Source organism: Chaetodon trifascialis, chromosome 6, assembly GCF_039877785.1.
Source record: "Chaetodon trifascialis isolate fChaTrf1 chromosome 6, fChaTrf1.hap1, whole genome shotgun sequence".
Classification (NCBI taxonomy): Eukaryota; Metazoa; Chordata; class Actinopteri; order Chaetodontiformes; family Chaetodontidae; genus Chaetodon; species Chaetodon trifascialis.
The window spans coordinates 2,440,620-2,461,632 of NC_092061.1; the positions used below are offsets into that span (position 1 = coordinate 2,440,620).

General features: G+C 47.0%; 1 protein-coding gene across 1 annotated transcript in view; it reads right to left on the reverse strand.

Moving 5' to 3' along the window:
- The window catches only part of hmcn2 (hemicentin 2), a 42,620-nt gene that overhangs the window by 9,325 nt on the left and 12,282 nt on the right, over positions 1-21,013 (reverse strand). The window contains exons 18-59 of the mRNA XM_070964504.1: positions 20,753-20,880; positions 20,521-20,665; positions 19,269-19,381; positions 17,827-17,986; positions 17,490-17,649; positions 14,906-15,033; positions 14,473-14,724; positions 13,484-13,567; positions 11,480-11,671; positions 11,245-11,375; positions 10,938-11,082; positions 10,362-10,488; positions 10,106-10,263; positions 9,392-9,670; positions 9,175-9,317; positions 8,345-8,495; positions 7,966-8,181; positions 7,747-7,860; positions 7,478-7,665; positions 7,293-7,389; positions 6,973-7,134; positions 6,742-6,855; positions 6,350-6,546; positions 6,112-6,193; positions 5,893-6,024; positions 5,661-5,804; positions 5,398-5,557; positions 4,638-4,762; positions 4,379-4,562; positions 4,192-4,289; positions 3,818-4,096; positions 3,526-3,716; positions 3,147-3,228; positions 2,284-2,420; positions 2,049-2,190; positions 1,821-1,965; positions 1,596-1,723; positions 1,303-1,459; positions 1,071-1,192; positions 827-991; positions 530-637; positions 310-444 (exon numbers count right to left, since the gene is read on the reverse strand). Of these exons, the coding sequence (XP_070820605.1) occupies positions 310-444; positions 530-637; positions 827-991; positions 1,071-1,192; positions 1,303-1,459; positions 1,596-1,723; positions 1,821-1,965; positions 2,049-2,190; positions 2,284-2,420; positions 3,147-3,228; positions 3,526-3,716; positions 3,818-4,096; positions 4,192-4,289; positions 4,379-4,562; positions 4,638-4,762; positions 5,398-5,557; positions 5,661-5,804; positions 5,893-6,024; positions 6,112-6,193; positions 6,350-6,546; positions 6,742-6,855; positions 6,973-7,134; positions 7,293-7,389; positions 7,478-7,665; positions 7,747-7,860; positions 7,966-8,181; positions 8,345-8,495; positions 9,175-9,317; positions 9,392-9,670; positions 10,106-10,263; positions 10,362-10,488; positions 10,938-11,082; positions 11,245-11,375; positions 11,480-11,671; positions 13,484-13,567; positions 14,473-14,724; positions 14,906-15,033; positions 17,490-17,649; positions 17,827-17,986; positions 19,269-19,381; positions 20,521-20,665; positions 20,753-20,880 (6,300 nt within the window). The remainder of the gene's footprint in view (positions 1-309; positions 445-529; positions 638-826; positions 992-1,070; positions 1,193-1,302; positions 1,460-1,595; positions 1,724-1,820; positions 1,966-2,048; positions 2,191-2,283; positions 2,421-3,146; positions 3,229-3,525; positions 3,717-3,817; positions 4,097-4,191; positions 4,290-4,378; positions 4,563-4,637; positions 4,763-5,397; positions 5,558-5,660; positions 5,805-5,892; positions 6,025-6,111; positions 6,194-6,349; positions 6,547-6,741; positions 6,856-6,972; positions 7,135-7,292; positions 7,390-7,477; positions 7,666-7,746; positions 7,861-7,965; positions 8,182-8,344; positions 8,496-9,174; positions 9,318-9,391; positions 9,671-10,105; positions 10,264-10,361; positions 10,489-10,937; positions 11,083-11,244; positions 11,376-11,479; positions 11,672-13,483; positions 13,568-14,472; positions 14,725-14,905; positions 15,034-17,489; positions 17,650-17,826; positions 17,987-19,268; positions 19,382-20,520; positions 20,666-20,752; positions 20,881-21,013) is intronic.

The following is a 21,013-nucleotide window of genomic DNA, read 5'->3' on the forward strand; positions in this document are numbered from 1 at the left end:
CATACTCCAAACAAATAGGGGGCAGCATATCGCCAGAATAACTGCTAAATGGATATGCATTAGCTTGTTAGCTCAGTTAGCTGTGCATATATAGACATCTTTTTTTCACATTGTGTTTGTTCATTTTTGAATCTTTTAAACTAAAATTTGTACATATTGAACCTTTAAATCAGTTCATGTTAGGAAAACTTTGAGTAATATAAGTTGCTTCATTGTGAACAGATGCCAAGTGTTCAGGTCAGCACCAGTATCAGCATCCACTGCACAGTGTATGGTTCAGAGGTGTGCCTGCACTTTAAATATCACTACCTGCTGCTATGGGAACTCCCTCTCGTTGCCAGGTGACGGATGGTCTGGGGAAACCTCGAACCTCGCAGGGCAGAACAGTCCCATGATGCAACACCACTTGGACTTCCTCTGCCATTGGCCTGATCTCTGGGGGCTCTTAAGTACATGGGAGAGCAAACCCTTTGTTATACGTGTTTACCCTGTACCGTGTTCGACCATACGTGTTCCACAGACAGCCTACCTTGCACAGTGAGAGAGATGTGTTTATGAGCCACTCCAGCTGGGTTGCGGGCCGAGCATGTGTACCTGCCAGCATGGCTTGGCAGAGCGGCAGTTATCTCCAACACTCCTGCATTAAAACGAGTGCAAAGGTAATGAGTTCAATGTCGTATTTAATGAACAAAACTGCCCCGTGGCATTGTTGTTCTAGTTGACCACGATGCAGTCAGGAGCGCTCGTTAAATCAACGCACACACTCACGTTCTCAGTGTTGTGATGTATAATGTAAAAAGCTGTAAAATCACTTGACATGTCTCACCGGTGGGAAGGACACGATAGCTTCCTCCTCTGGAGCCCAGTTTGGATCCGCCCTTGGTCCAGGTGACGGTGGGCTGAGGACGTCCTTGTACGTGACAAGGCAACACCACAGGAGACATTTTCACAGCAGTGACTGTCGTGACATCGTCCTCAATAGACGGCGGGACTGAAAGAGCAAATTTCTCAATTCAATCGTCTCAAATGACTCAACTGTCTGCTCATTGTACAAAACTCAGAATCCGTACCCTGCAGGATGACCTCAATGACCCTGCGCTCCTCTCCAACGTCATTGACAGCGGTGCACTCAAAGTAACCTTCATCCTCATTGGACGGTGACAAAAGAACCAGTGACCCAGAGGACAGTAACCTTCACAGAACAGCACAAACGCATCAGCTTTTAAGTTATTACGGCTGTGTCATCTGCAGTCAGTGCATACTGTGTGTCCAAAGGGAGCCCGGCTGTAGCTTTGTCTTTACCTGTATGCACCGGGCTGCTGGCTGACATCGAGCGGGGTGCCATTCCTCTTCCAGGACACTTTAGGTGGGGGTATACCTGTAGTCTCACAGCTCAGCGCAGCTCTGATCCCTGTGGTTACTGTCACATTGAACGGACCTGGGCTAATGGATGGACCCACTGAAAGGACAGAGCAGACTCCCACGTTCAACTCAGTGTAAGATAAGATGTAATCAGAACCAACACACTGGCATAAGTGTGAACAAAACTGCAATCACCCTACATGTGTTACATAAAATGTATTTTCTAGATTTACCAAACACCCGTAGGTCCACTCCCCGGTGATCGGAGCCCGCCTGGTTAGACACAGTGCAGTAGTAGCGACCAGCATCACTCAGCTGAACCCCGTGTACAAGCAAGGAGCCCTCTGATAACACAGTGTACCTGAAACACGTGGAAAGATGAATGCATGGATAGAAACACCACAGCGGTGTCTGCAGGGAAAGGGAAACCTATGGCAAAGACAGATGTTTGGACCCACTTTTTCTTATCTTGCGTTACGGGGAAGCCATCTTTCCTCCACATGACTGTGGTTGAAGAGTCACCTTCAACTTCACAAGGTAAAACAGCATCCTGGCCGATGTGTGCGGTCACCACTGAGCTGCCCTCCTTTATCACAGGTGGCACTAGAGAAACAAAGTGACACATCACATGTTAAAGCATTTTAAAAATATATTTAAATCAGCTCAGTATCGACGGGCTGACTTACAGAGAATCTCCACTGTGAAAAACAGACTGGTGCTTCCAGCCATGTTGGTGACCACACAGCTGTACTGGCCACTGTCCTCAGGCCTGACTTCCTGTATCTCCAGATACTGACCCCCCGCCAGCCTCTGGATACGACCACCCAGCTGATAAAACAGGAGGACGGTGGGAAAAAGGAACAGTGAGTCAGAAGAGATGGCTTTCAGCCCAATGCCTGTTTTCATTTCCTCGACCTGTACCTGCAGTTTGGCCTCATCTTTGTACCACTCAATATCAGGAGCCGGGTCACTGTCAGCCAGGCACTCCAGGGTCAGGTGTCCATTGACTGGCACTGTCAATGTTCTCACATCACCAGAGCCGAGCAGGGTCGGCGGGACTGAAACACAACCAGTGGCTATGAAGAGGTGGAGCTGACTGATGAGTGTATAATGTGACAGAAACTATCTATATGCCTAAAGTGGTTCTTTCAAACAGAGAAGAGCCACGCAAAGAGGAGGCCATGTGGAACATATAAACCCCGAAGGTCAATCAGGGGCCAGATGTTAAACAAATGCATTCTTAGCTTTTCACACAGAGCACAACATTTATATAGGAGGAGTTTTATGGCACAGCTGAGCTGAGTATGTCATCATAATGCAAAGGAGGATAACATCATGTTTTTTGGGAACTTCACTCAGAGCATTAATCTCAGAAGTTTGAGACATCCCAGCAGTATTCCACATAATGATATTTAGAAAAGCATCATTTTCTTCTAGCAGAACAAATAGGTAGAACAAATGGTGCAGCGTTCACAGTGCATCGTAAATCAAAGCCGCCTGCGTCATCAGTCGAAACACATGTATGAAAATGCCTTTATAGAGCGGATATATATCATATTGCGTGCATAACAGCACACTCAATATAAAAGTCTGCATGGCCATACCGGAAAATGCAAATGCCAGACAAAGTCTGTTTCTACTTTTCTGCAAACACAGATCTTCACTCCTGAGTGTGCACAGGGCTTTATTCATCGAGGCCCAGGTGCAAGTAAGAAAGAAAGAGAGAGAGCAGACGTGATATATTTCTTCTAAGCTGAACAATAGGCAAGAACAGCTTGTGTCACCTTGGACTCGGACCCAGTGGTTTTTTCCATCCTCTCCGGCGAGGCTGCTGGCCAAGCAGGTGTACAGACCTGCATCCTCCACCTTTAAAGAGACGACATTAATCAGCCTGAGTGGTTCCTGCATGACACTGATGTGTTTGCCTTGATCGATGCTGTTACCTCTTCAGTCTCCCAGTCGCTTGGCATTTGATTCTTGGATATACAGATACTCTTTTTTTTTTGCATCTTTACCCTTTTATACTTCAAAAAAAATCTATTTTTTTCTGCTTGATGTTATTCTTACAACACCATAAAGGAGCTCACGCTACTGCATGTAAAACTTTGACTACTGTCGCTTTAACTTTGCAATATTTTCAGATATTGTCGGTCTGAAATTTACCTGAACTTTGCTAATCCTGACAACGTGTCCATCCTCCTGGACAATGTCCATTCCCTCCAAGGGGCGGCCATCTTTGAGCCAGCTGAGGGTGGGAGGTGGGGCCCCGACAGCGGAGCACTCCAGCTCCAGTGGACTGTTTAATGCTATGGTCAGCTCCTCTGGAGAGCTGGAGCTGGATATCTTTGGAGGTTCTGGATTAGAAAGCAGAATGTTTAGGCTCAGTTTTACGAGGAGTTTACACTGTGATTTAAACTTAGAAATAAATTAAATATACAGATTACATTGGGGTTACCGAGCACGGTGAGGTTAAAGCTCTTTGTGCTGCTTCCAGCCTGGTTACTGGCCACACAGCTGTAGAGGCCTGCGTCTGAAGGCGCGACATCAGGCAGCTGCAGCCGTGTCTCCTGTCCGTCCAGCAGCAGGTTGCGGTGAAGGGACAGCGGCTGGCCGTCTTTTATCCAGGTCAGCGTTGGAGGTGGAACGCCCCGCGCTTCACAGGTTAACGTCACCAAGGAGCCCTGGACTACTGTAACTGGCTCCACTGGTTCGATGTGATCCACACCTGGGGGTACTGTGGACCATACACACACAGCATGAAACCATCAGATCCAAAACGCTTCATATCAGCGCGAGGGAAAGTCGGTGGGTGGTCTGTTATGATTGTACCTTGGACCTGGACATCATAACTGAGCTCGGCAAGGCCAGCTCGACTGCGTGCCACACATGTGTAAACTCCAGAGTCAGACAGCTGCACGGGGGAAATCCTTTTTCAGACAGAAAGGGAACACATTACCTCACCGATAAACGTTGATTTTTTACGTGTCAGAATTCAGATTTCTCTCTCTAAACTGACCTCAGCACAGAGTCACCAGACAGGAGGCGCGTACGAGGAGAGAGGAGCAGCGGACGGCCGTTCTTCAGCCAGCTGATCTGAGGAGGAGGGCTTCCTGCTACCTGACACTCCAGCGTCACAGCGCTGTCCTGGGTCACCTGCACCTCCCGGGGGACGGTGGTCTCGCCAGAGATGGATGGTGGGACTGTGGCAAGTCAAATGAAATCAGTCCGAACCTTTAGCACTGACACAGGAACACAAATGAAAAGTCCAAACTCACCGAGTACGAAGAGGGTGTAGAGTTTGCTCTCCTGTCCGGCCGGGCTGACAGCCAAACAGGTGTATGTCCCAGAATCCTCAGCGCTCAGCCTCAGTAACGTCAGCGTGCTGCCATCAGGGGTCACACTGCCGGGGTGTAAACACACATTTTCACATTAACACCATGCATCACTTCATCTGTTTTTCCTTTAAACCAGCATCTATTATTTTGTCCACCTCTGAACCTCGGCATTACTTTCCCATCATCATTATCATCACCGTCCCACGATTTTCTCACACACACACACACACACACACACACACACACACACACACACACACACACACACACACACACACACACACACACACACACACACACACACACACACACACACACACACACACACACACACACACACACACACACACACACATTTGCTTCTTCTGGCTGATGCAGCTGCAATGACCACATAAGCTGCTGCACAGCTGTAAAGCAGCTGCTCTTACTGCTCCCTGTGATGAAATTAGGCAAGGGGCTATAAACGACTCCATTTGTCTGTCCACACATCCTTCTGTCATGCACATTATCTTTGACGATCATGATTAATATTTTATTTTCCAAACCTTTGGGGAACGGTGTTCTTGTGAGCTGCTAGCAAAACAAATTCGGCAGCTTTGAGTGAGGAGCGAGCTACGTGAAATATATCATTATTATTACTTCATACTGTTCTGTGTGCATTTGGAGCCCTGGCAGTAAACAGGGAATGTGAATGACTTACGCGATGTGACGGCTGTCTGATCCCTCTAAAGTCACCCCGTCTTTCAGCCAGCTGAGGCGTGGTGTTGGGATTCCACTTGCTCTGCACTCCAGGGTCAGCTCCTCTCCCACGGGCGCGCTCACATCAGACGGCTGCTGAGAGTCCAGGATGGTCGGCGATACTAAGTAGGACAAAGATTACTGCTAAATGCCACTGGAAATGACTCCTTTTATGAGTGATATATATCATTTTGCAGGAGGCGTGCGCCTCATTGTGCTCTTTACCCTGCACTCTGAGCATGTAGTCTTTCTGCGTTTGTCCCTCGCTGTTCTTGGCCACGCAGGTGTATGTGCCAGCATGGGACAGAGTGAGAGGCCCCAGCTCCAGCCGGTTCCCCCGAACGGACCACTGCCACTGCAGGCTGCTCTCTGGACAGCACACACATTGGCTTACACCAGCTCTCACACATGACAAATGCGTGCTGTTCTAGCTCCCCCATCGCTGCCTCCCTCTTACCAATAGGAGTTCCATCCTTGAGCCAGGTGATGCTTGGTACAGGAACGCCTGAGGCCTCGCACAGCAGGGACACATGGGAGCCGAGGGTGTAGTTTAGGGACTCCCGGAGAGCCCCGTCCAGGACAGGTGGAACTGTGGAAATACATTTGCGTTATAACTTCAGAAAGGCTGAAAGAGTTCTTTAGTGTTACTCTGAGGATACAGCAGAGGTATTCTCACCATGAACTGTCAGCCTGAATGTCCTGTCCACCTGTCCAGCCACATTGGATACTTTGCAGGTGTAGGTGCCACCATCTGCCAACTAGGAACCAAAAACAGGTCACTGAGATGAGGGAGAGTGCATTTTAAGCACAGGCTGTAGGCAAAGAAAGGACTTCCTGCTGTGCTAGCTGGTGCGTAAGCTCTGAATCAGGTAAATTAGCTCCAGCCTGTGACTTTATGTGACTTTTTTCCTGACCTGAACTCCAATGATCTCCAGCTGGTGACGATCCATCTTCAGTCCATTCCCTGCAGCCAGTTGCAGCCCATTCTTGTACCATGTGACCTCAGGCTCAGGAACACCGTGGGCTTCGCATCTCAGGGTGACGGAGGAGCCGACTTGCGGGGTGACCAGGTCTGACTCAGCCTCTGAACGGGGCTTCAGGGTGGGCAGGACTGATGGTGTGCACAGATGAAGAGGGCATGATCTCAGTTTGATTCATTCAGAACTGGTATGATTCATCCTGAACTCTCCGCGGTCACAGCTGGTTTGTGGTAAACAATTTTTTTTTGTGCCTTGACAATGTTTTGAGATTTGATCATCTGTATATGTAGCCGAATTGTGCAGATGGGTCACCATGGTTTGCTCACCGTAAACACTGAGGAGAATACTCTTCTGGTCCTGGCCTGCTGAATTGGTGGCTGTGCATACATATTGCCCTGCATCCTCCAGTCTGGCCCGGGGCAACTGCAGCATCTGGCCGCCTGTAATATAATATATAATGATATGAAATGTGATATCTGTGCCGTTATTAGATTCAAACAAAAGAAATGTTCCTGGCACACGGATCATTTGGGTCTTGCGGGTGGCCGAGGTCTGACCTGGCAGAATGTGGATGCCGGTGCTGAAGTGGAGGACCTGTCCGTCTCTGGTCCAGGTGATCTCTGGAGGAGGGTAGGCTTGGACGTCACACAGCAGTGACACCATGTGGCCCTCAATCACACTCACCTCCTCCTCCTTGTGGCCAGTTATTCTAGGAGGCACTGAAAGAGAACAGTTGTGTTGCACACGCACAGACGATTCAGACGTCTGTCGCCATGAAAGAACATCTGATAGAATTCGTTACAAAACAGCCAAAAGACATGAACTGCTCCTGATTCTACTGGAAACTGAATTCCTTTGAGTTCTGGACTTTTCTTACCTTGCACTGTCAGACTGAATAGCTTCTCAACTGTTCCAACCTTGTTCTCAGCTACACACAAGTACCCAGCCATGTCTGAAACCTGGACACTGAGGAGCTGAGAGATGGGATTCAAGTGTTATTCCTCAATAAAACACGTCACCGCTGGATCTGTCTCCATGCTGGTATCTCTCTAAAGGTCTAACCTGCAGCTGAGTTCCATCCTCGCTGATGTGGTGCTGTGAGTCTGTGTGCACCGGCTGCCCATCCCTCAGCCAGGAGACGACTGGAGCAGGGTGTCCGGTCACGTCGCAGTGGAGGACCACGGTGCTGTTGACCACCGCCCCCATTTCCTCCATAAACTCCTCTGATGCTCCAGTGATAACAGGAGGGACTAAGGAGGCAGACACAATGACTTCGCATCATTTCCAAACACATTTGATGACAACTAAATTCTCCACATGCACTTGCTCACCTAAGATCTCCAGTTCAAAGTGCATGTGGTCCTCTCCAGCTTCATTCACAGCCTGACACGTATACTTGCCAGCATCTTCTTTCTGCACACGGGTGATTTGCAGCACCTGTCCACCTGAAAGGACAAACCCATTTGTCCATGAACATGAAGCCCTGGTCATGCATAACAACCACACGGCTGGTCTGAACTGAGATCACACAGAAAGGAGTCCCCTCTGACCTGGAAGCAGCACCACTCCATCGCCAGAGGTGAGTTTTCGTCCCTCTTTGTACCAGCTGAGCTTGGGCGGGGGGATGGCATTACTCTCACAGGACAGGCTGATTGAGTGGCCCAGGACCACCTCCCTCTTCTCCACCATGTCCTCTTTATCATCATCCTCGTGTCCCAGACCCCAGGCAGCTTCTCTGTTAGTCACCCGGTGAAAGATTGGAGGAACTGCCAAGACAAGACTTGTGTCAAGTTACCATTTAAGAAGTTTTTTTTTCCAAAAATGTCTTCTTATATCACATCTGCAAGTTACCAAAAAATGTAAACTACAGTTTGAAAGCACATCCAATCCTGATACTGAGCAGAAATGCACAGATTTAACCCTACACACCCTGAATGGTGACACGAAAGTCTCTCTTGTCCTCTCCTGCAGAGTTGGTGACCACACAGGTGTACTGGCCCTCATGGGACATCATGGCGTTCTCTATGACCAGGAAGTGGCCATTCTCCTGAAGGCCAGCGTGGATGTTTCCAGTCAGCAGCTGAAGACGAGAATACATGAGATGATGTCCAGGTGTTCATAACAACCTGTGTCTTCAAGAGTCTTGCCTTGAGCAATGTCTAAACATTAGCCACTATTAGCATAGCACACGTGAATCTGTAATTGAACTGTGGTCATGTTGCATTATGGGTAATGTAAGCAACCAGGTTTTGACAAGGAGGAATAAAGAAAACGATGTCTCTGGTTCTGCTGCATTGATTTCAATCCAATTTTTAAAGATGTCCAGCGATGTTATGACTTTCCTGCCTTACATCAAAAATGAGAATAGATATCAGAAATTAAAACACAATTTTCAGTCTGTAATGTGTTTTACAAAAAAATCACAACAATAAAACAATTCCTCCATGCCCATTTAGGAAAAAAATCAAATGCTTTATGAATAAAAAATCCCCCTCATCCTCGTGATTTTTCTGCAGGAGCCCTGCATTATTACAGTATTTTACATCATATATTTAGTCACTGCATTCCTCTTCTTCTGTGTCTTTGCTATAATTAACCAGCTTAGTCATCGCACAAAACCAGGGAAGTGGAGGAGGTTTGTGCAAGAGAACGTCAGTCATGTTGAGGCTGTTGCAGTTCGTGCTGGCTGCCAGCAGAGGCTGGACGTGTTCCATTAAAATCCCCTCTGAAGCACATGTTTGTGGGTCTAAGAGACCAACCTGTCCGTCTTTGAACCAGTGGACCTTGGGCTCAGGGAAACCTTTGGTCAGGCAGGAGAGAGTTAAACTCCCGTTGATCCGTACTTTCTCTTCCTGACCTCCAAACGTTAAAGATGTAGAGTCTCCTTCAATCTGTGGTGGGACTGAAAAAAAACATGCATCGTTAAAAGTTCTGTCTCAGCCACTTTAATTTGTACGTGGTGCAGATGTTTCTTACCCAGAACACTCAGAGAATAATGTTTGACGGCGGTGCCGGCCGGATTCGTGGCCCTGCAGGTGTAGAGGCCGGCGCTGTCTCCCTGTGCCGAGCCCAGTCGCAGCGCCTGCCCGCCACGGGTGTACGTCACCTGGGGACTGGACACGATGGGCTGGTTGTCCTTTAACCAGGTGATACTGGGTGTGGGTGAGCCCTCAACATCGCAGGGGAGGACTGTGGGGAAGCCCAGCACCACTGACACCTCTGAGGTCTCATTGGGGCCCTTGATAGTCGGGGGAGCTGGAGACAAACCAACAATACACTAATGTTTAACAGCCAGTAAGAGATTTACTGGTTAATAGCACAGAATGAATAGATCCTCAGAGGGCTGACCTGGAGTGCAACGCTTTGGCTAATTACAACACATGGTCTAAAGGTGACACAGAGGTCCTCTCCAAAAAGGGAATTCAGTGTGTGCTCATAGACCAGGCGGTGTGGTAGAGGCTACGTCTGCACATGCATTGAATATTCTGTTTAGTTTTTTTCTCTCTTAAAACACTGAAACCAGCTCCATATCCTGATAACTTTTACAAGATTTTTCTTCTTTTTCTTTTTTTTCTTTTTTCTGTACTTGAACGTTTTGTGTGAAGAGAAAATAAATGAGTGCATAAACTGAATTCAGGCCAGTGTGGTCGTGCTTTGTGCCTCAGATGAAGTCGGAGGAAAAGCAGAGACCTTGAACTGTGAGTCTGAACTGGCGCATCTGAGTTCCTGCGTTGTTACTGGCCAGACACTGGTAAAGCCCCTGGTCCCTCAGTCGCACTGACTTCACCTTCAGCACCTGGCCATCTTCCAGAAACTCCACATGGGGGTCTCCATCACGGGACAGAACCCTGGAGAGAGAGAGGAAGGAATGGTGGATCAAATCAATACCATGGATGCTGCGTCCCACGCCTGGCGCTGAATGTCACATCAATACACTGACGCTTACTCTCCATCGCGGCTCCATTCCACTCTGGGCGCTGGTCGTCCGCTAACGCGACACTGAAACTCCACCTCCTGCCCCAGCGCCACAGTCAGCTCCTGCAGTCGGGATGTTCCTGAGATCACCGGCGGGGCTTGAACAGTGAGCACACATCAGAAACACACTGGTTAGTTCACATGGTTTGAAGTATTTAAAATGACTAAAACAGACACCTTTCATACAGGAGCAGCAGCTCAGAGTGAAATCACATGCATGTGACAGTGGACATAAAAACGGGGATAAAAAATAAATATAAAATAAGATGGGGAATACAACCCAATAATATCTGTGATCATACGCACTGATATTAATGGCTAGCCTTTAACTTTCAGGACGTACGCTTCAGTAAGATGAGTATTAAAGTTTAATTAAACAGTTTAAGCTCTTTGGGGGCTTTAGGCTGCTGTTCCAGGAGGTTTCTAAATCCACTGATGGCTTTTAACTCTCTTCTTGATGTAGAGGGCATCCTTAAATCTGTCTTTTCCCCCGACTCTATTCTTACTCATACGAAATACCAGTGTGACGGCTGGTTTATGAGCTCACCTTGCACCACAATGTTGTATTCCCTGCGGGCCTCTCCAGCTGAGTTTTGAGCTGTGCAGGAAAATCTTCCTGCATGTTCTGGCTGAACTCTGTAGATTCTCAGCATCCTGTTCCCATTCTGCAGGTACACCCCAGGACTGTCCACCTGCATGCACAGAAACCACTTTAGTGCATCCTCAGCGTTTCGCTGTAGTTAGAACGATGACCACTTGGTGGCGATGTACAGCTAGATATCAACAAGATATGTTAATATGCAGCCCAAGTTCTAAATTTACTGTAAATTGGAATTCGGAGTGAAAGAACTCACAGGATGGCCGTCCTTGGTCCAGGTGATTGTTGGGGAGGGGATCCCAAAGGCATCGCAGCCCAGAGTGAGAGGCTGCTTCAAGGTGACAGTGAGGTTCAGCGGCTGGCCATCGTCTTGGATCTCTGGGGGAACTAAAGAAGTGCAGAAGACAGATTTGTGTTTGAACTATGTTTCAGTTCAGGTTCAGGTATTTTGTCATGAGGCAGAAGAAGAACAGGGCGAACTGAAATCCCACCGTTTACTTTCAGCCTCGTCTTCCTCTCCACAGAGCCAGCCTCATTGGTCGCCACGCACTTGAAGTCCCCGCTGTGGCTGGCAGACGCCGCGCTAATTACAAGAGCGCCATCCCTCGCCACGGAAAACTCTGATTGTCTAGGATGTATCTCCAGGCCGTTCTTGAACCAGCGCACTTTGGGACGAGGTGAACCTGCAGGTGAAGGGACGAGAAAAGAATTCAGAGTGAGTATAAAACTGAGATTTATTGATCACATCTGACAGAAAGAAAAGTTATTTCCATCTCTCTGCCTCTGCACAAGAAGAACTTAATGGGCAAGCGGCCCAGACTAGAAAAAGCCAGCTCTACATTTATCTACTGGACAGCAGAGCAGCAGGGGAGACCATGCCAAAATGGTTAGAGTCCTTCTAGCCTGCGAGCTTAAGATTTCAAGGTCAGAGTCACATAAAGAAGTAAGGCATGGTATGCTGGAGAGATGCGAGACATACGCTTTAAAACACTCGCATCAAGATTTATTACCAAACACTGCGGCGAGAGTCTTGAGCCGTAAGAAAAGGAGTGGTTGAACAAGCAGTTCAAAGGCACTGGAGCCTGAAACAGGTGTGTTCTGTGGATTACTGGGTGGAGGAGAGCTGGAAATGGTCAAGAGGAGACGGGTGGAATGAGGGAAAAGGTAAAGGACTTTGTGCCCAACACAGCAGCAACAGAGCAGCGAGTCGCAGTGAAAGAGCAGTGCAGTGGAGCGATCCAAATGCCACGGCTCTGTCTATTTACAGAGGTGTTACATATACAAACACCACAGACGAGGGTGGCAAATCAAACGCAGGGCCCCTCCTCAATCCAAAAAATACGAACCGCAGGGGACGCAGCTCGAGCAAAGGTGATGTTATCGTCCATTTCTTCTACATGTGTTCACAGTTAAGGAGCTCTGAGGCGAATTCATTATCTCATTGCTCAGAGGAAATGCATACAGATGTTCTATTTTAGATGTTAACAGATCTCATTAGTAGACTTTGAATTTATTTGCTTGGGCTGACGGAGTCAGAGATTATCTCTTCCATGTGTTTCCCAAATAATTACCTCTATCAAATGCAATGTGCTTGTTGGTGAATTAATGGTATCCCTCTGGTGGAGACCGTGTTTTATCTTCCTGATACAGATAGATCTCAGGGGAACAATGAGGGGATCCTCGTTTCCTGCTGCTGGCTGCCTCTCTGGTCTGTCAGCATCGGGTATTTCTGTGTGAGCCCTCTGAGGCTTGCCTGCCTGCCTGCTGTCTGGTGGTATGACTTGGATGGAAAGAGGTCTAGTGTGGCTTCATCTTCCTCTTCCTGTGCTTCACGGTGCACCTCAGACATCTCTGTCCTTCATCTGCCAGCAGCAGCCTGTAATTAGGATTCCTCTCCCAGCAGGCCCCCACGCAGAGGAAAGCAGATGTGGCTCACTGAGGCAGCAGGCAGGCTGATGTTCCAGCTGTTGCTCCACATTAGACACAGTCCTCACCTTCTCTCACAGAGGTGGTTACCATGGCTTGACTCCACACAAACAGTACCTGCTTCACGGGCTGTTGGAGGTATCTATCATTGCAACTACAGACAAATACAGACACTCGCTGTGTTTTCATAAAACAGCGAGCTGTCCACATCCCTCCAGGATACTCCCATGCTCACACAGAGATGTTAAAATATATAGACAACAGCGTGTCTCTGGGTGCTGCGATAAAAAGGCGCGGTGCCTTTTAAGATGGCGAGGATCTTTTTTCAAGGTTTGACAACCTGAAGTCTGCAGTGACAGCGAAGCATTCCTTTGATGCTGCATAACTCCACATATCTGCCCTACATTTAAAGCGTAATATTCTCCTTGTCATAAAAACAAACTAAAAAGGACACATCCATTTTACGCCCCAAAACTTTAGTCAGACCCTGTAAATTGTGCCTCGTCAAAACGCCACACCTTTGATTGCCCTACTCTTTCAGTCTGACTCATCTGTGACTCATCTCGTACCTTCAGCGCGACAAGGGATGATGACTTTGCTGTTGGCTGTTTTCTCCATGATGGCATCCCCGGGTTCAGCAAAGGAGGGGGCCTCTGTAAGGACAGAAAAAGATGTTTGGTGCTGGTTCAAAGTGCAAGGCCAGTTGAGTCAATGAACATTAAATCTAAAGTGTAATGAGTCAGAGTTATTAATAAAGGTTAGAGTGAGAAAACGCCTGCTGGGCATCTTGCTGTAGGTGTAGGTGTGAGGTCCTCTCTGCTCATCATGGAACTCTGACAGCCAGACAGTGCCAACATGAACCTCTAACTATATTTAATCAGGTAGTCTCAATCAGATCAAGATCTCTTTTTCAGGAGAGATCTGAACACAAAGGACAAACACACAGCCAGCATGCAAGAACAACACCTCTAAAGCCAGAAAACCAAACATCAATGAGTTAAGGAATCAATTAAAATAATTACAAGAGTCATAAAAAATAAACGTCAGATGGTAAAGTCTTAAAATTTCCAAGTGGAATGAGTCCAGTTTAAGTTCAGTTCATTTAAAAAGATGCATAATAGCTATGCCAAGGTTAGCACGTACACATGTACTTGATTTTATTCACATTTAGTAGTAGGGATATTAAAAGAGCATTAAAAGCAGAGTGAAGATGAGTAGGAGCCCCAGAGGCATATAAATTTATAATTTGCATAAAAGTGGGCACTGAAGTACTGATTATGAAGAATAATGATATTTATGTCTAATGAAAATAGTAATGGACCAAGAACAGAGCCCTGAGGAACCCCACTGATGGCAAGAAGACTTGATTCAGCACATTTGGCCACATCGTCTCAACTGGTATAGAGGCTTAAAGGGCCAGTACACTCTGTCAGATGTGTTTCACTTCACTGTCAGCGTATATAAATGTTCATGTCACAAGTGCCAAGAAATGGTTATTTAAATAGATTTTGTTCATTTGAACAAACACGATATGAAGAACTTAAGTGCAGATATTCACCAAGAATTTCCAGTTTGATCTCCAAAGTCTCCTGTCCAGCGCTGTTCCTGGCCACACACTGGTAAATGCCCTGGTCGTCGAGGCTGACCTGCTGGATCCTCAGGGGCGTCATGTTCTTCACCCCAACAGGAAGTCCATTATGAAGCCAAGTGACCTCAGGGTTCGGTTCTCCCTGGACCACACATGGCAGAGTCACTCTCTGGCCGATCAGGGCTTTCAGGAGGGACGGTGCTGGCTGAATTCTGGGCTTAGCTGAGGACAAAAACAAACATGTCTCTCAATGTCAGTCGCATGCCTGTTTATTTACAGATCTCACATATTTTACACACGTTCGAAGTGATGCATTCACATGGAATCTATCAGCAGCATTTTGAAAACTCAAGTGTGAAGGTCTCTAAGAAGTTAACTTTCGGATGAAGCCCTGCAGAGTTACCTTGAATGTGTAAATTGTAGCTCAGGGACACGTTGCCAGCTGGGTTTTCTGCAGTGCAGGTGTACAGTTTACTATCAATCAGGCGCACATCGGTGATCCTCAGAGAGCCTGAAGGCAAAACAGTGAACCTGGGGAGTGGTTAGGGGTCAAGGGCAAAGAGATGGAGAAAACAAAACACTTTATGAGTCACTGAAGATCTACAGCCACGGTGTTTTGGGAGAAGTTTTGCTGTTTTGAAGCGATATTATCCTCCAGTGTCCTATTTACATTGTGAAGCACAGATACATCCACAGAATATGAGCACATAAATAGTAAATTATTTATAAAGGCTGCAGGTGTTTACTGAATCAGGCAGCCAATACTACTGCATATACAGCATGTCACTAATGTACATTTTGATATGAAGTTTGATAATTGTGTGTCTGTGAGGACAAATTTCAAGGTGGAGTTTTGCTTCTGGTGCTATTTTTAGTGAAGACGAGCTGATGATTACAGTTCCTGTAAACAGATTCAGACTGTGAATTCCCAGGACAGCTACTGCCAGGGGCGCATTGATGAAGTGGTTCATTAGAGTGTGAAATAATCCGATAATATGTACAAATTTTCAGCAGTTTGTCAAAAGAATGGGGCATAATGGTAGACCGTCCATTATATGCTCAAAATACAAAACAATGCATGAGAGGAAGTGAAAGCAATACAGTGATGAAAGACTGTAAAGCTGTTGGTGGCGTCTTTGCGTTTGTGTTGTTTGGTTGCAATTAAGAAAAAAGGATTTGTGATGGATGGAAGTTATGAACAAAAAAAAACTCTAAGCGGAGTCTGGACCATAGCCAGGGCCGAGTAATCTCCCTGGTGAGCTGTTCCTTTCACAATTACCATTGTCCAGGCTAATTACAGCGTCAGAGTGTAGCCAGAGTTTGACCTGATGACATCGCCGCGGTAAAGGTCATAGGCTCACCACAGTCAATGCATTTCAATAACATGTGCAGCAACTATTGTGCATTCATCACTAAGGGGTCAGGGAATACAGATCATTTGAAAATTAAATGGCCATGTGGAAAGCAAAGTTTAGGCCAAACCAGCCATCCCTTTTCTAGCTGTCTGTCACAGACAAACAAGTGGACAGATGGAGGCGATCACATACACTAACCTCCACTCCAAAAACATGATTTGGAGCAAAAACACGCAGCACTTAAATGTAGGTTAGAAGTCCTTTAATGTAGGTCAGCGGCTTTCAAGGGGTGTGCAGTAACCTGAACTGCACCAGAAGCTATCCAGCTGTATAAATGCATAATACACACAAGTGTAAACACACCTCTGTGATTTATCTTAGATAAGTGTGTGTGCTAAGCAACTGAATTATAACAATAACATATTCATGCGAGTGGAAACCGAAGCACAAAGAGCTCTCTATATCAGCTGCACATATGGTTTAATGTGGCTCCCCCACCTCCTCAGACAGCCTGAGGACAGGCAGCAGCGTCTAACATTGAAACCAAATGACGACTGCCTCTGCAGTGGTCAGCCTGAGCTCACACTGCAGCGCTGCAACGCCGCTGCGAGGACTGAAGCACCCCCCCCTCGCCACCCATCACTCCCCACACTGGTGTCAAGTCATCTGTGCACACAGTCTGACACAAAGACTAACTGGGACAAATTGGCCTCATCAGGATTAGGCCTAGAGTGAACAAATCCACTGACTCAGAGTTCAACGGCTCTGTCTTCGCCACCCGCCTCCTGTCGTTTTGTCAGCACCAGCCGATTACACGGCCATGGCAGAAATCTTACCGCCCACTGCTTTAAGTTATTTCAACAATCAGCGGCCCCTGGTCGTTTCCTGTGACCCACAGAGAGTGGCTGAATCTCCCTCCTTCACAGGGTGCTTGTTTCCGCAGGTCCTGTATATGCAAAGCGGTGGCTGATGTGGGGGTAGTTCACAGAGGTGTGTTATTCTCATCAGACAGGCCTAGTAAAGAGTCAGCATGTTGTTTTACTGTTGAAGCACCCCGGGGAATCCGAACATCAGGCAGACAGAGCTTGTATCTCTTCCTCTGTCAGTTCGTTTTCCTCCCCTCTTCCTGGCACCCCCGCTCCACCCCCACCTCTTCCTTCATACAGTATCTGAGTCACCGCAGCTTTCAACCCACTCCGTCATTCTTCTATCTACCCAAAACCATTGGGTCTGGTGTCTGGCCCGGAGAGTCTGGCTGTCATCTATCCAGTCTGCGTCGAGTCAGCCAGCCTGTCTGCACCCAGAGTGACCACACATGAAAGCCGGGAATCAGCGAACCATGTGGGACCAGATGTTCCTCCTCAGTTTCGCCAACGAGCGAAGCCCCCACACAGCTCTCCAGCAGACAGTCGCTGCCTCTGCCTAGCTGCCCTTCAAAAGGCACTAAATCAACTCCAAACATGAGCAGCAGCTTTGAACGGCGGCCAGCTTCAGGCAGGGACCCTGCTCAAAGCTGACTCAGATGGTCGCTAAGTCAGAGGAAAGGTATGGTAGGAACTTATGTCTTCTGTTACATGATGTTTAACTAATTTTACTGCTTCATTACCCCAGTGAGGTCAGACTTCCTCTTACCCAGCTGTCACGGGGGGGATGGGATGCCCATTTCTGCTCCATGTGACTTGTGGAGAGGGACTCCCCTGGGCCTCACATGGGAGAACAACCTCTGTTCCCACCTCTGCAGCCATTTTCACTATGTTGTCATGGCCACTCACGCCCATTATCTGCGGCATAGCTGCAGGAGAGGAAGAGAGAAGAAGAGTAAGAACCCCACGTTGCTTCACGTTCAACCTGCTTTCTAAACAGGACGTCACGCTCTCGAACATCACACAGTCTGTAGACAGAGGTGAGTCTCTGTTAAATCAAACATTGCCATGTTTGGGAGACTGCGGTCCCACATTTATTTGCTTACTGTTGACACTGAGCTGGATCTCTCGGCTGGCGTAGCCCACAGGACTGGTGGCGGTGCAGATGTAGATGCCTGCATCGTCAGTGGTGGGGTGGGGGATGTGAAGGTTTCCATCAGGCCCAGACTGAAGAGAGGAGTGGTCCCTGTGCAGAGGCTGCCTCCCCTGCAGGATCAGCAGGCAAAAGAGCAGACTGAGTATACTGTAGATAAAAGCCGTCTGCACAACAGCGCAGGGACGCGAAGCTTAGCGTCGAGTTTACAGCCCGACCTTTGATGTCTAATGTAATTACAGAGCACCCCTTTAACTCGTTCTCTATCCCCAATGCGAGCACACAAGAATCCAGCCTGCTGCGCACACGCTCGCTTTGAACATAAAATTGCTTTTACAGATTCACTTTTATCTGACAAGAAAAGAAATTTACTAGACTCAAGAGTACGTTTTGGGGGGAAAAGCAAGGAAGTCGAATCTGATTCAGCTCAACAACATGCAGGACACAACAGCACGCTGACCTCACAACTTCATGCCGGTCAGGGGTGTTTACACTGGTGTCACTCATGCTTTCAATGGCTACGGTGGACAAACCCATTCAATACTCGTCTATAATTGATCACCTACTTCTCTTCTTGCGTCATATGATCGTATTATAGTCAGTGTTAACGTCATGATAAGATTCATATTTTGGATTCTGTGACGGTAAAGCCTGCTGACTTTTCACCAGTTCAGTCTGGTTGCACACAACCTTTACAGCTTTCTTCATGTGAAATGATTCTTTTTTTACTCAGGTGTTGAACTGGAAGGTTCTGCAAGAAAGGGTTTAAGTGGATTCCAAAGGTACAATTACATCCCGACTGATTTCTCACTGTCAAGCAGCAATATGGCGAAGTTGCCATGGCTACCTCCTTCCTGGTCAGGCTAATCAAATCTTGATTGCAGTGCAGACTGTTACTGTTGGTGGTGTTGTTATGACAGATCACAGAAAAATAAGGCAGACGGGGAAAATAAAGTTCGTTTGATTTGGATCTAAATAACTGACCGATGAGGATGCAAAATAGAATTGAATCTCAAGTAATTAAAAAGAGCCTCGGCACAAAATAAAGTAGAAAATCTTCAGAGAATACCTTATTATCTGAGGATGATCCTCTGTCATAATGTTGGCACTGATTATATTAATAGGCTACTGATGAAGAAGAATCCAGATCCCATCACCATCAGGACTGGATGCTGATCTTTTGTTTGATTGTAACCTGCTTCATATAACTATTACTTCTACAGCCTTCATGATGATTAATATGAAGACAAATGAAGGCGAAGTGGGACCCTCAGTCCATAATGTGGGAAAAAGAACTAGCAATTAGTCATGCTTTGGCTGCGTGATGGGTTTATGGGATGCAGCCAAAGCAATCATTAAGAAAAGTAGATTTCGACTGTGAGTGTGACATCCTACCTTGGACCAGACAACGTTTGGCTTGGGAACTCCATTGGCCTCGCATGACAATGTGATGGCTACGCCCTCGTTGGCTATGTAGTGGTAGGGACCAGCGTTGATCTCAGGAGGCACTGTGGAAGAAGTAGGTCACAAAACACAGCTGTCTGACTGGCCGTAAAGAAGCGGGCCCACGGCATTATCGCCGGCCTTAGCCGGCCAGCAGGATCGGCACTCAAGGCATTTCTTCATTACAAACCGATGATGAAGCGTAATCTGGCCTGTCTGTCATTACGTGCTTATGAACAAAACGAGGCTTTCATCAAAGCACGCAGTAAATGAACCCTCTCACTACGACGACAGCAGGTGGTCAACTCATTGACATATTGTTGTTTTCCGTACTGAGTCAGCACATTGTTGACCTGACTGTCTAAACCTGCCAGAGTCTCAGCACTGAGAAGCTGCACGCACCAATGGAGACTTAAAGAAATAGTTTGGAAAACAGACTCATTTGCTTTTGTTGCTGAGAATTAGATGAGAAGATTGACACCACTCTCATGTCTGTATGCTGAATACGAAGCTAGAGCCAGGAAACGCTTAGCCTAGCTTATCTTAGCTTAGCTTAGCTTATCTTATCTTAGAAACTGAAAGCAGGGGAAACAGCTGGCCTGGCACCACATTCTAGCATTCTAGCATGCTAACATTTGCTAATTAAATACAACGTGTGACTGTACAGAAGCCAAGAACTGTCCATTCTTATGAGTCCTATGATAAATTATCTCGTTATGTCAGGAAATCTGCCTTTTGCTTTGATGAATTAACTCATTATGATGAGAAAACGAGCATTGTTATCTCAAGATGTATAACAGAATAATTAACTCGTGATCTCAGGATAACGGCATTAAAAAAAAAAAAAGCATGGCCCTTAAACCAAAATCAATTGGTATTCATAGAGCCACACCACCAACATGGATAAAAAATGTACCGGGCAGCGCCTCCAGAGCTCACAGATTTATGTCCATCTCACTTGTGTAATCCATGTAAAAACAACGATTTGTGGTCACGTCTCTGGAACTATTTCTTGGCTGGTGATTGACTTTCTGGAGTATCCACAGGTTACCTTTGGACGGAGCCCGACTAGCCTTTTCCCCTGCTCCCAGCCTTCATGCCAAGCTAAGCTAATCATCTGCTATTGATCTTCTCATCAAACTCTTGCCATGAAAGCCAATAACCTTTCAAAATGTCCTGCTGTTCCTTTAACATGTGCATTTACCATGGACCTCCAGGCTGACTGTGATGTTCATGGAGCCTGCTACATTCACCGCTGTGCAGACATATGTCCCAGCATCCTCTGGGACGGCTCTTTCAATGTGTAAACTGCCATCACTCTTTACAAACATCCTCCCCTTCAGCTGAATCTGTGCAGAGGAAAATGTAGCGCTGTCACAGAGGAACATTGAGACTGTATGTGTGATATTTGAAGGTTAAATACTGGTCAGTCTTACAGGTTTTCCATTTTGGGACCAGTGTCTCTCTGGAAGAGGTATTCCATCCAACAGCATGCAGGGAATGCTCAGGGACTGACCGATGCCAGTGCTGATGACGGGGGCACCTTGGGCCAGGAGAGGGGGCTCTGCAGGAAGGAAGGAAGGAAGTGTAAAGACAAAAATACTGAACAAGAGCAGGAAAATGTGCAAGTATTTTAAGGCTGCAGTCAGAATTGGAGTTGCTGCCATTGTCTCTAAAACACATTGTAGTGTAGAAAG